At 41.7% G+C, this 13,392-nt stretch overlaps 1 protein-coding gene across 2 annotated transcripts in view; it reads right to left on the bottom strand.

Moving 5' to 3' along the window:
- The window catches only part of AK5 (adenylate kinase 5), a 132,532-nt gene that overhangs the window by 102,434 nt on the left and 16,706 nt on the right, over window positions 1–13,392 (bottom strand). Inside the window, exons 3-5 of one of the 2 annotated variants that reach the window (XM_072997816.2) lie at window positions 11,148–11,315; window positions 7,958–8,151; window positions 7,709–7,822 (exon numbers count right to left, since the gene is read on the bottom strand). In XM_072997816.2, the coding sequence (XP_072853917.2) occupies window positions 7,709–7,822; window positions 7,958–8,151; window positions 11,148–11,315 (476 nt within the window). The remainder of the gene's footprint in view (window positions 1–7,708; window positions 7,823–7,957; window positions 8,152–11,147; window positions 11,316–13,392) is intronic. The other variant, XM_020794687.3, reaches the window with a different exon arrangement.

Genomic DNA, 13,392 nt, shown 5'->3' with positions numbered 1-13,392 from the left:
AAGAGACTATAAAAAATTAAAAATATTAAATACAATAATATTAGGCTACAAATCCAGGCCAGGTGCATAAATAGAGGGGGGAAGCCCTATTACTTTGGGGTAAGGCCATAGAAGGCGTGTGAGAAAAATCAAGTTTTAACTCATCTCCTGAAATCAAGAAGGGATGGAGCTAACTGTACCTCAGGTGGAAGCAAGTTCCAATGTGACAGAGTGACCACCAAGAAAGCCCAGTTTCAGGTGGCAGATTTTTGGGCCTCCCTCGGGGTCACCACTTGCAACATCTCTGTGTATGTGGTACAGGTGGGACAGGTAGATGTTTTGAGGGAGAGGTGCTCAGACAGGTAGCAAGAGCCTAAAGGGTTAGAAATGTTAGAATAAGCACTTTGAACTTGGCATTGAGAAACTCAAGCTTGCAGTAACCACCTTGTCTGGGCCTGAGGACTGGCCATACAGTTTATTGAGCCAAAGATTTACATCCAGGGAAAGCACACAGAAGAGGGCAGCAGGTAGAGATAATGAGCTATTAGAGTGACCCTAGCATGATTAGCACAGGTAATGAGCTTTCAGAGTGTTGATTACATAAAAGTAATGGCTACAAGTGTGATGATTAACTGTTAACCAGGGAAGAGCTTGGGTGTCTTTGAAGTGCAAAGAGTTTTGTTCCGGAAAGTTGCTTTTTGTTTACATATAACACTGTAGACAACACTAGTTTATATATATATAAATTTTTCAACATTTTTAGTTGACTATAAGATTAATATACTGTATATAGTCAACTAAAAGTGTTGATCTTTATTTCAGCCTTTACACATGCACTAAAATTCATGGATATAGTAACAACTTTGGCCATTTTCCTTCCATTGTTCCCTCAGCCACTCTGAGATTAATATCAAAGTATCCTGGATGGCTGAAGGGTTCTGAAACTGATTTTTATATGTTGTCATTTCAGATATCAGATCAGTGTCTATTTATTCTCTTGTAGAGAAATCTTGTGCTAGGTCCACCAGGAATATATTTGTACAATGTGAAGTCATACACAGGCTCATAGCTAATCCAAAGATACACTATCAAAAGTGAAGTAGTTATGTGTGGATACATCATTTCTCAGTGGAGTCCTTCATCAGCAGAAAACAGATCTTAGACCCAACCTGTTAAAATTATAGTCAGACTATCCACTCAATACCACCAGCTCCGAGGTGGCATTTGACAGGACACTATGTATTTAACATGCTATTCTTCAAGGTGATTCACTAGCTTTCAGTCTGGATGGCAGGAAAATATAAAGCCAGACCTCGTTCTTGGCATTTTTCAAAACGTGTCTGGAATTTAAAGAGCTTCTTCATATTTTTCTTAATTTTCTCTGGAAGGCACTTTGCCAAAAGAAAAGGTGCCAGTTCACTTGAAGGATCTGATGGGAAGCCAAATTAAAATGCAGTTTTCTTTCAGAAATTACAAAATGAGCTAATTAGAACTGTCCCCAAGAATCTGAAGTCCTTATTCAAGTAACTGTCTGGCTAGGATGCTCTGTAAATAATTACTGCTTCCCTCTGGCAGTCATCCCATTATGTTGCTACAGGGGACCATATTGTTGCCATGGTGGGCAGCATCACAACAGTGGAACCAATTTCACAGGGTCTTCCTGTGCAGTTCTTGGCTTACAGGATCTAAAAACCTGAGAGGAACCCCATCTGAGGAATGAAATCAGCCCCAGTGAAATTAGTACTGAGGTAAACAGTTAAGCAAACAGTTGAGCAAATGCCTCTGTGAACTTAGCAGCAGGGAGACAAAGCCAAGCAGTAAAATCCCTCCTCCACCTTCTTTCGTTCCCTTAAGGCTGAGGTAGACATCCTGGAGAATCTGAGAAAGACAGTGGGCCGATAGCATGCAATAGTGCTATATCACCCCTAAAAGATTAATGTCTGTATTGTGATGAAGAACAAGGGTCTTGGGGAAAGGTAGGCATCACTCCAAGTGAGAGAGAAATAACCAGTGGTGGGATTCAAATAAATTAACAACAGGTTCTATGTCCTAATGACAATTAAATAAATAATCAAATAATCAAATAATCAAATAATCAAATAATCAAATAAATAAATAAATAAATAAATAAATAAATAAATAAATAAATAAATAAATAAATAAATAAATAAATGCCCAGGACAGTGGATCCGATGAGGGTTTCTTCCACAGTGGTCTCCCAACGGTATGCCCAGTGTATCTGTTTGGGCATACCGCTGCTGTTACCCTCACCGTGGGCATGTGCCAAACACACACGCACACAAATAAACACACACCACACAGTGGGTGCTTATGACCAAGTTTGACAGAGAACTGACACATCTCTCCTTCCCTTTACCTCCTATTTCGCCCTATAGCTCACCAGCAAAAATTGCTTCCCTCCCCTTTCCTGCTCCTGAAATGACTGATAGCCCTGCTTGTTGTTACCTGGAGGCCGCCTTTGCGCACCTGTTGTGGAGTTATTCCCCCCCCTTCCTTCTGGCTTGGAAGGTATGGTCTCTTTTCAATCTGTCGCCACTCCACCTCAACCCCACCACCTCAATCGGTCCTTCAGTTACTGACTCCTCTGAGGTCTCCTCCTCCTCCTTCTTTCCCCTCCACCCCGCACCCACCACTTCTCCTCGCCAGTCGCTTTGAGGGGTGTTGGTGTTGGTGGCAGTGCTGGTGGTGATTATGGCTTCCCTCAGAGCCCTGGCAGGCTCCACCTCCCCACCTCACCCTCGGCGGCCGCTTCCGAGAGAAGAGTTTTGATTCCCCTTATCTATTGATATGTTTATGTGTTTTCCTTTCTTGGACCTCGATATATGGCCTTCAAGAATAGTAAATCTTACTAGTGTTAAAATACTGATAGATGTCTTCCTCCTTCTAACAGAGTGGGCCATATGTGTGCCATTTGTCTCCCGAAATTGTCAGTTTTGGGGCAGGAGGAAAAGTTCTTTGTTATTCTAAATGAGGCTTGGAGGTTTCATCTCTTTGTGGTGTGAGTGACTTTTCTATTGCATACCTTGCTTGTGTGGATCAGTGAGACTGTCACCGGTTCATGCATTGGATATTCTCTGAGATTTAAAAAAAAACTGTTTCTAGGCAGAGCAACAGTCTTATGTGGTACCTTTAACTTGAAAAAAATCATAGTAAAACAAGGACGGTTGTTTGTTTGACTGAAGTGGTCTCACTCCAAAACTTTTTCCCTCTGTGTCCTGCCCTCATGCCTTGTCAATCACCCCCCCTCAAGGAGTCATCCTCCCCCCCTTTTCCCCAGTGATGCCTCTGCTCTTTCCAGAGCTCTATCTCTCTCACCCCCACCCCACCTCAGACGGCTCAGTGTGGCATGGGAAGGGAGGCAGCTAATTGTGCCCCCTTCCCCCCCTGCTCGTCGCTGGTCACCTGGCCCCTCCTCCTTCATTCTCAGGCCAGCAAACGGTTCTACGAACCAATAGTACATTTAGGAATCGGTTCTACAGAATAGGTGCGAACCTGCTGAATCCCACCTCTGGAAATAACCCCTTAGAACAGAGGTTCCCAACCTTGGGTCCCCAGGTGTTCTTGGACTACAACTCCCAGAAATCCTGGCCAGAACAGCTAGTGGTGAAAGCTTCTGGGGGTTTTAGTCCAAGAACACCTGGGGACCCAAGTTTGGGAACCACTGTTCTAAGGGGTTATTTCTCTCTCACTTGGAGTGATGCCTACCTTTCCCCAAGACCCTCGTTCTTCATCATAATGTTTCTCTGGGAAACAGATGTGCCAAATGTAACTTCAGGAATTGGGGATGGGGAAAAGACAGGAGCTAGCGGTAGAAGATTCTACTGTATACGGCAAAGAGGTAGGTTGATGATGGACTTGTAGAATATGTACTGAGAATTTTTTATTTATTTATTTATTTATTTATTTATTTATTTATTTATTTATTTATTTATTTATTTATTTATTTAATATCCCGCTTATCAAGTCGATTAAGACCACTCTAGGAGGCTTACAACAAAAAATACAACAATATCAATACAGACAATTTTACATAAGGGGAAAACTTTCGACAAGATGGGACAAACACTAGGGAGAGGAAAGAAAGGGAAGATCAGGAATTGGCAGAGGGGAAGGCCTGCCGAAACATCAATGTTTTTAGTTGATTTTTAAAAATACCCAGCGAAGGAGCCGCGCAAATATCAGGGGGTAGGTTATTCCAGAGGCGAGGAGCCACCGCCGAGAAGGCCCGATTTCTTGTCTTTTCTTTCCGGGCCTCCCTCGGCGTTAGGCTCCTCAGCCTCACCTCCTGGCTCGCGTGAGTGACACGGGTAGATCTTGGTGGGAGTAGGCGTTCCGCCAAGTATCGAGGTCCTAAACCGTTTAGGGCTTTATACGTGAGCATCAACACTTTGAAGTCGATGAGGAATTGGATGGGCAGCCAATGCAATGCAGCCAGAGTGGGTGAAATGTGTTGGTATTTTTTCACACCACTAAGAAGTCTGGCCGCTGCATTCTGCACCACCTGAAGTTTCCGCAGCAGCCTCAAAGGCAGCCCCACGTAGAAGGCAGCATATACTACACTTTATCTAGCCAACTAGATAATGGTGAGAAGGAGTTAACAGTCACAATGCTTCAGTTGCATGGGGACATTTAGGTGTGGGTCACATTACTAGGTAGTAAGGTAAAATCCAGTTTTTCCAGGTTAGTTTTCTGAGAAATCTATGTGATCCACATAATATATACCTTTTCGACACATGGGGCCTGCCAGACAGGCAGAGCTGAGAGCTAATAATTTGTGCATGGAACAATGATGCATGAGACAATGGGGATGATGAAGAGAGAGAAATGTATTCATAAATTACCACATGCATTGAAGAGTGCATACTGCATTCCTACTGTGCCCCTCCCATTTTCCTGCTGTTTTCTGAATTTTTTATTATTTTAATGATTCCTTTAATAAAAATTAATTTTAAATTATGCTCATTTATATTTATTTCCTTCAGGTTTCAAATTTAAATTCCTCTTTCTGTATAATGTATAATTCAGTATGATAACCATCCATGCTGTACCCTGGTTGAACTAAACCATCCCCAGTGCAAAGTATCATTTGGACAGTATGTTTTGAGGGGCTCCATTGACATGAATGTTTTTTCCCCTCCAGACAGCCCATCCCTTTTGCCTGAGGGACATTTTCAGGGACTGCATTTCCTCTCAAAATATTTTTGGCAGGGAACAGTTCCTCTCATTCAACTCAACAGAGAAATGTTTATTTGTCATTTTTCATTACATAAGGTTTCTAAATGAAAATAAATATGAAACAGAAACACAAAGGATTTTTTTGGAAAAACATCATCTAGGTTTATTTTAATTTTGGATAAAGTCAACTTATTAAATGCAGATTAAATATGAGTGGATCTCTTTCATATTTATTTTTCTTTCAGATTAAACAAAAGTACATCCTTCATAAATTGCTGCACAGATCTAAATCTTATATAAATACATATGATAATAATGAAAGATAAAGTATAATCTCTCAAATGTGAGACGAGGAGGAGGCTTCACTGAATTGGCACTTTTGACATTTAAAGTGCTTCAACTTGAAAAAGCCAGGCTTCATTAGAGAAGAAAATAGAACTGCCTCATTAGACTACTGTGTGTAACATATCTCCATAAAGGAAATTCTATGTTAAGATCACAGTACAGAATTAATTATGAAGATAATGCAAGGAGTTGTGCCATCAACACAGATTGAAACACATTGTCTCTAAACAGAATGTTCAGTATTTGTTGCTGTATAAAAACACAAAACAACAAAGATTAGGAAAGCCTTTCTTAAGCAGAAGTTCCGCCACCTATTCCTTCAAACATATTAGGATAACGATCTCACATGAGGAAACATTTACTATTTAGTACCTATCTTACCAAGGAGGACAAAGAGCACAGGTGGTTAGCCTCATATTTCCAGTCTACAAGACTTCAGTAATTGAAAACTGTCCATAATAACCTAACAATCAGCTAAAACAGGTACATCTTTAACTAATGTGAAATTAATGTCAGAACAGATATAAATCAAATAAGGTGCCTTCCAAAGATGGTCCCACTAAGCCTACATGGGATCTTCTATTCTCCTCCAATGGCCTAGAGCAGTGAAGGCGAACCTATGGCACGCGTGCCACAGCTGGCACGCAGAGCCCTTTCTGTGGGCATGCGAGCCATAAGTCGCTGGATTGCTACTCCCCCCCCCACAGTCAAACATCAGGAGGCGGCTGCAGCCACAGTGCTGGTGCTTTAACAGGCAGAGGGACAGGATCCAGAGTAGCTGGTGCTGGCAGCAGATCCGCAGTGGGGTCTCGAGGCAGCTCTGTGCCCGGAATTCTGCCTTCCACTGCCACTTCCAGTTCTGCCACCACCACGTCTGGTCCCACTGCAACACACCTCCCGCTGGGGTCCCCCCCCCAGTTTGGGCACTCAGGCCCAAAAAGGTTCACCACCACTGGCCTAGAGTATGTCAGTGCCCTCAGCCCTTGGAAGAACCCTAATAACTCTGCATGACCACACCACTGATAGAGGAGATTTCTACCACCACTGCCAAAAATTAAGTCCTAAAATCAGGCTTTCAGTTCAGCAGCTGTGTTGCCTTGTTGCTCTAACCATCTGCCCCCCCCACCCGCTCCAGAAAACTCTTTGGCTCTATCAAGTAGTTGGCCTCATAATTCCGGAGCAAGAGAACACTGGAACAATTTATCGACCAACTGACTATTTCTTCACTCCAGAGACCAGGCAGAACTACCTTGATAGAACTACCAATTATTGCACTTTTGCAGTGCAGCACTGTCTTATGACTTTAACAAAACGCTGTACTGCTTGTTACCATGTTTGATGAGAAGATGATGTATGTTCCATATGTGTTAATTCAACTATTCATCTCATATTACTAAAACACTGTAATTCTTTAAATTCCTTCAGATGTAGCCACAAGTCAGGCAACAGTCATGTATATATGGATGAGTTCATATATGGATGAGTTCACATACAGGGACATAAAATGCAATATAAGAATCTGCGCAATGAAAAAATAATATAATGAGAAAAATGCACTACTAACTGAGTTGCTTGTTAAGTTTGTTAAGCTCATAATCAATGCACTTTCTTGGTACATTTTGCTGTGCTTGGAAGAAAAAAAAACTTGTGATATATAAGAATCTATCTTTTGCCAAAAAAAGAGAGAGCTGATTCAATAAAAGGTATGCCATTACCTAACGTGTGTATAATAAAACACATTTTCATTGCTGCATCCTAGTTTGGCAATAACCCTGAGATTGTTCTTCTCTAATTATGAAACAAGGTGCTGCTCAAACTGTGCTTTTCCTAATGATTGCTGAAAAATCTGCAATTAAGAAATAACCTTTTCTCTTTGTCCTGAAAATTATTGATACAGTATGTGAAAAGTATGATTTGTTAAATCGGATTTCCCCCCACACACACCCCATCTCTTTGGAATGATTTAATTACATATGCAAGAAAGTTCTATCATTGTTGGCCTTGTGACAACATTCCCAAAATGTATTTTAATATCTCATATCTACCATTAGATATTAAAACAGAATTAAGGATAATGACCATTGATTAAAAGAGAAAAGCTTCAGATTTTTTGGAGTCCAGCTTATTAACATGGAGAAAACACATTCTGAACCACTAAGGATTCTAACGAAAAATATCAATTTCTTACTTGGTCCTCAAAGGAAAGAGCCTGGGCAACATCTCGTGGAAATCCATCAATAACAATGCCTTCTTCATCAGGAATCTGCATTAATCTCTGCTTTATCTCAGTAATGGTTGTTTCCTTGAACAGATTTTAAAAACACATACACATATACGATAAGGCTTATTGATTGATAGATTTACATAGTACACATAAATAATACATGCTCAAATCTTTTCTGCCGGAATAACTAGCCAGTTCACAATATGTATTTACCTGAGGAGCTAATTCTGTATTTACCTGAGGAGCTAATTCTCCAGTAGTAATTATCTTTGCAATCAAGCTCCACTTTCGATTACTGCTTGTGTTGTGGATTTTCTTTCGTAACAGTTCGCCAACAGAGATGTACTCAAATCCATAGCGGTCAGCTATTTTCAAGCTCTGAGTTCCCTTTCCACTTCCTGGACCACCTATTATTCACCATGTAGAAAAATAAAAATAAAGGCCTTATTTGTTGGCTCAGGTTCACTGCAGAATACTCACCATCCACTACCAACATTTGCCTCCCTATTTAGGAATTTGGTGTTCATTTAATAGCTAAAAGCCTGATTCTATGCTCTAGACCAGACTTCACCAGCCTAGTGCATGTCAGATACCTTGGACTACAACTCACATCACCCATACCCATCATAACCAAAGTGTAGCACAGGGTTTAATGGTCTAAAACCTGGCAAAATCACAGATGGGATGAGTCATACAAGAGAATAAAGGTTTTGCCCTAGCACTGTCTCAACTCTTTTGGTAGGGTCCCCCCCCCTTCATTTTATGTGTGACAGCTGAACACTGAGGCCATAGCTGTCCCCCCCCCCCCCCCGATTCCTTGTGAGCAACACTCTTCACATTCTGGACACATCCTTTCTCTTATTTCAGAAGGGCACAGATAGCATCTGAATAGGAGACCATCAGAGAAAACTAGGGATCTTCAGGTAGGACCAGGAAAGACTCCTATAAAGTTGCTACCAGGCAGAGTTGACAGTATGAGGGTAGATGGAATCAGTACTAGGCAGCTCTCTACATTCCTATCTCATTGCAACTGTAATTTAGGATGTTCCTATTCTAAATCAGCTGCAACTGTTGGAAGAGCAACCAGCATATTACACCTTTAAGAGGTTTTGAAGAGAGGGACTTTGTGTGAATATCAATCACTTAGAGTAACCAATTGTTGGACTCTGTACCTCAGTATCTATTTCCCACCCTTTTACCTCAGTCAGGATCTATCAGGGTTCTGTGTTTGTTAGAGTCTGTTAGCGTTTAGCAATATGAGAGTTCTGAGAGAAGTTAGTAACAGCAGTGTTTCAGTGTTTTGATTATTTATGTAACTAGTCAGTCAGTGAAGAAACTAATGAAGCTAGCCAGTTATCATAATATGTAGCTAGTGAATATGTTTTTGTTTGTATTCTGACATGTAGATTTTGTAAGTAAAAGAGATATATTTTTATTTATTCTAAACAGAAAAGTCTCTGAGTATTTATACTGAGACTGTACACTAGTTGAAGTGAAGTGAAGGTAAATCTGACTAAAAACTCTAGCAAAAGGGGTGGTGTATCTGAGGAAGACTTGTTAATTAATATACTGTACATCTGCTCTGTAGGTCTCTGTCTGAATCCACTGTGTAGCTATGGAAGTTTTTCAAATTTATTTTTGAAAAACTTTTTTGAAAAGCAATCTCCACACACTCTGCCCAACAGTAATTGACATAAAATCCTGGAGTAAGAAGTTGGCACAGCAGCACAAAACTCCATCTATTGGTTAAAAAAAATAAGAAGAATGGGAGATTGTCTGGCAAGCTATCTGTTTATGCAGAAGCTGGACAGAGCAGAGCCAAGACTTAAATGCTACATAATTAAAATGCCAAACCAACACAATGCAAATGTGTAAGGACCAAATGCCACATATAAAACGGATGACATAACAGTGTCACTAGCAGAAGCAGCCAAAATTATTTTTTGGACCACAGTTCTGAGGACATTCCAGCTGGCATGGCTGGGATATTCTGGGAACTGTAGTCAAAAAGAGTAACTTGGTCCATTTCTTACTGCCAGTGTTCTGAGTCTGATTTTTTTTTTTACTAAGTTCTACCTAAAGTCACTCAGCTTTGCTTGCTGCAATTCAACAGTCATTCTTGTTTTCTGGGCTAACTTACAGTTATTAATACAAAACAATGAGTTACATTCTAATTTGTGTCTATACATTCCAAATTATTATTTGTCTGGGTGAGTAATCTGTCCATGTCTAGAGATGGGCATGAACCTTGGTTTGGAGATTCATGCCAGTTTGTAAACGGGACACCGCAGGTGCTGCATGTTCCCTTCTGTATCTCCCCGGCTGGAGTATGCTCCTCTCCTCCTACTCCTCTTTGGCTGTTCAACCAGTCTCTGGAAGGAGAACAAGCTTTCCTGCCCCACCTCCTTGGCTAATCAGCCACTTGGACAAGGAGACAGGACAGGCAAGCCTGTGCTTCTGCTGGGGACTGGCTGAACAGCCAAAGAGGAGGTGGAGAGGAGGACGCTCTGGCTGGTGAATGCAGCATTGGCCAGGGAGGTGGAGGAAGGGAATGCACCGGATGGGAACTGAAGTTCATGCCCATCTCGATCCTTGTCACTTAGTTTCTTTTCATTTCTATCATGTTTCCCCACATACTTAATACCCATTTTAAGTAGCTTTAGAAGGTCTGTTCAGTAATTCTGAAATCTCAAATCCTTTGTAGTTGGAGAGAGAGGCTAGCCCTACTCCCCTCATCACCTTGATCAAGTAAGCAGTGGCATGTCCAAAGAGAAGGGTTCTACATGGAAATATTAAATTCTTTCTTATGTGTAGACTTAGACGTGAGCAGGTATATCTGCATTTCAGACTTGCATCTGTTTGTGGGACAAAAATAAAGGCGGATGGAAAAAAGCTAATTTCTGCCCTGTAATCATGTTGGTGATGTTTACATATTTTTAGAACAACAGTCTAGGGCAATAATTTGTACAGTATGACTCAACTATCAGGGATGAGATTTTCGTAATTCTAAGGTTTTTCAGTCTCAGAGCTCACCGAGAACCCCCTAGGCAGACTTCTGGGACCAGGAGAGGAGAAACCAGAAGGCAAAAGAGATGTATTTCTATCTCCATATTGTGCTTCTTTTCTTGTGGTTTGGCTGGAAAGAAGAATGGCTCAGCCACACTGCTTCCTGGGAATTGCCTTACTCCTCCATGGAGACAGATGGCATCTCTTCTGCCTTCTGGTTTCTGCTCTCCTAGTCCCAGAGGTCTACCTGGGGGATTGAAGATGCATTCTGGGACTGGAAGTTCCAGAATTACAAAATCTCATTCCCTATCAACTGTATCATTTCATTTCTCGTTTAACCCAACAGCATTCTTACAGTTCATATTTCCCCCCTAGGGCTGTTCTGCTCATTTCCTACCTATGACAAGGATGATTTTAGGTCTTGGTCTTGCAGGATCAAATACATCATATTCCTCAATAAGTTCAGCTGTTTCTGAGAGATCTGTGTCACTTTCTATGGAGAACTGCTGGATCGGAGGGAGTCGTTCATATCGCCGATAGGGAAAGTTGGGATTGTCTGGCATTACTATAAAGCAAGAAGAAAAGACAAAAGAAGTAGAACTTTTGAAAAGGAATGAATAATGAAGAACATAACGATTTCATTCAATTAAGCAAGAGATATCTGTTTACATTAGATTCTATCTGTCTGGCATTTAAGGTTAAGTTTTGGTTTAACTGATCTAATCAACTGGTATTTTCAGGCAATCTATACTGAAATACAGCAAGGAAAGTGACAGCACTGAAGCCCCTGGCTACCCTAATGTCACATAGGGAGACATCTAGCATGCCATCTGTACTGTTGACAAAATAGCCTGCCTCTTTTAAGAACAGTTTCCATTTCCTTAAAGAACTGAGTCCAGCCAGCCCTAACTGGCAGAAACAGACCTGTCTGACTTAGAGCAAACTGCTATACCATACTTTCCGTAAACCTGATTGATATCAAAACTGCATGTAAATTAAGTAAAGCAGAACCTGCCAAAATCCTAGGGAGAAAAGGAACACAGAGAGGCTACCCTAGATCAGTGGTTCTTAACCTTTGTTACTCAGGTGTTTTTGAACTGCAACTCCCAGAAACCTCAGCCAGCAGAGCTGATGGTGAAGGCTTCTGGGAGTTGCAGTCCAAAAACATCTGAGTAACAAAGGTTAAGAACCAGTGCCCTAGATAAAGAAGGGTAGAGAAAAAATGGCAAGGGTCTATGAGGGCCCAGGCTCAGGTCTAAGGGGGTTCCGAAGCCCTCGGGCTGTTCCTGAGAGGTCCATATCCCCATCACTGCTGCCATATGTTTATTGCCTCACTCCTTCAATCCCAATCTGAGCAAGATGGGAGCAGACAGTCAGCAAAAATTGTGGTTTCCTCTCCTTGTTTCTGTTCTGTCATTGCTGATCTGCTTAAAAGAGTACAGTGGTGCCCCGTATAGCAAGGTTAATCCGTTCCGGATTAACCTTCGCTATACGAAAACATCGCTGTGCGGGTAAGGAAAACCTATTGGAACGCATTAAACTTAGTTTAATGCGTTCCAATAAGTGTGCAAACTTACCCCTCCAGCAATGTTTTCGCGTCCGGCGGCCATTTTGGAGCCGCCGATCAGCTGTTCGGCGGCTCCAAAATGGCCGCAGGAGCCCCAATCGTCGCAAAGCGAGTGCGGCGATTGGGGCTGATCCGTATAGCGATCCCCAAAAAGGGATCGCTATACGGATTTTTCGTTAAACGGTGCACTCGTTAAGCGAGGCACCACTGTACTATCATCAGCAACAGCAGTGCCAAAATGGAGTGGTAGGGCTTGATGTGTCCAGGGATCAGGAGTGGATACCTTGCTAGGATGTGTTCTCAATGATTCTGATCTCCTCAGTGGGTGTTTTGGGCCTAAAAAGTTAGGATGTGAGAAGATGAGATCTTGCTCAATAAAAGACAAGAAAGCCAAAAGGGCTGACAGGAAATGTGAGAATGGGTAGAAGGAAGAAATGATAACGGTCAAGCTATTCAGAATGGAGGAATCCCACTTTATTGGGGGATGGGGGCAGCTGGGCCGGTGTTAGGTTGCAGACCTCTGTTTATTTCATTGTGTGAATCCAGCAAACGCTAAGAGATTGACTGTCTGACACAGACTGTGGTCCTAACAAAGAAAACACAAGCGCAGGGCTGCTCTACCATTTGACAATTTGGGCAAGTGCCTCAAGCAGTAGATTGTTTAATTTATTACAGTGGTAATTTTACTTCTTGGAAATGGGAGAAGGACTTGGGAGATTTTCTGCTTCAGCATCAAAATTACTTAGCTGGCCTAGGGTGACATCTTGGCTTAGGCAACAAGAGGAGAATATTTGGTGCTCTGTCATGCCTTGAGCTAAGCCTGTCAAAATGGCTTCTTAAGAAAACCCAAAGGAAACAGAAGACAAAAGTTCTGCCCAGCAACAAAACAGAGCTTTAGTGTGCTGTGAACAAGACAGTAAATCCCAGACTGGTGATTATCTTTGGCTGTGACATTACTCAAACAAATGTTACACATTTTAAAGTGCAGCACCTTTCTTCTTTCATGAAAGCAAGGCTGAAGCAAGCCTCTAAATCAAGGAGAAACCTGCGACCCTTCAAAGGTTGCTAGACTTTC

Source organism: Pogona vitticeps, chromosome 4, assembly GCF_051106095.1.
Source record: "Pogona vitticeps strain Pit_001003342236 chromosome 4, PviZW2.1, whole genome shotgun sequence".
Lineage (NCBI taxonomy): Eukaryota > Metazoa > Chordata > Lepidosauria > Squamata > Agamidae > Pogona > Pogona vitticeps.
This window is presented reverse-complemented; position numbering and strand designations above follow the sequence as displayed.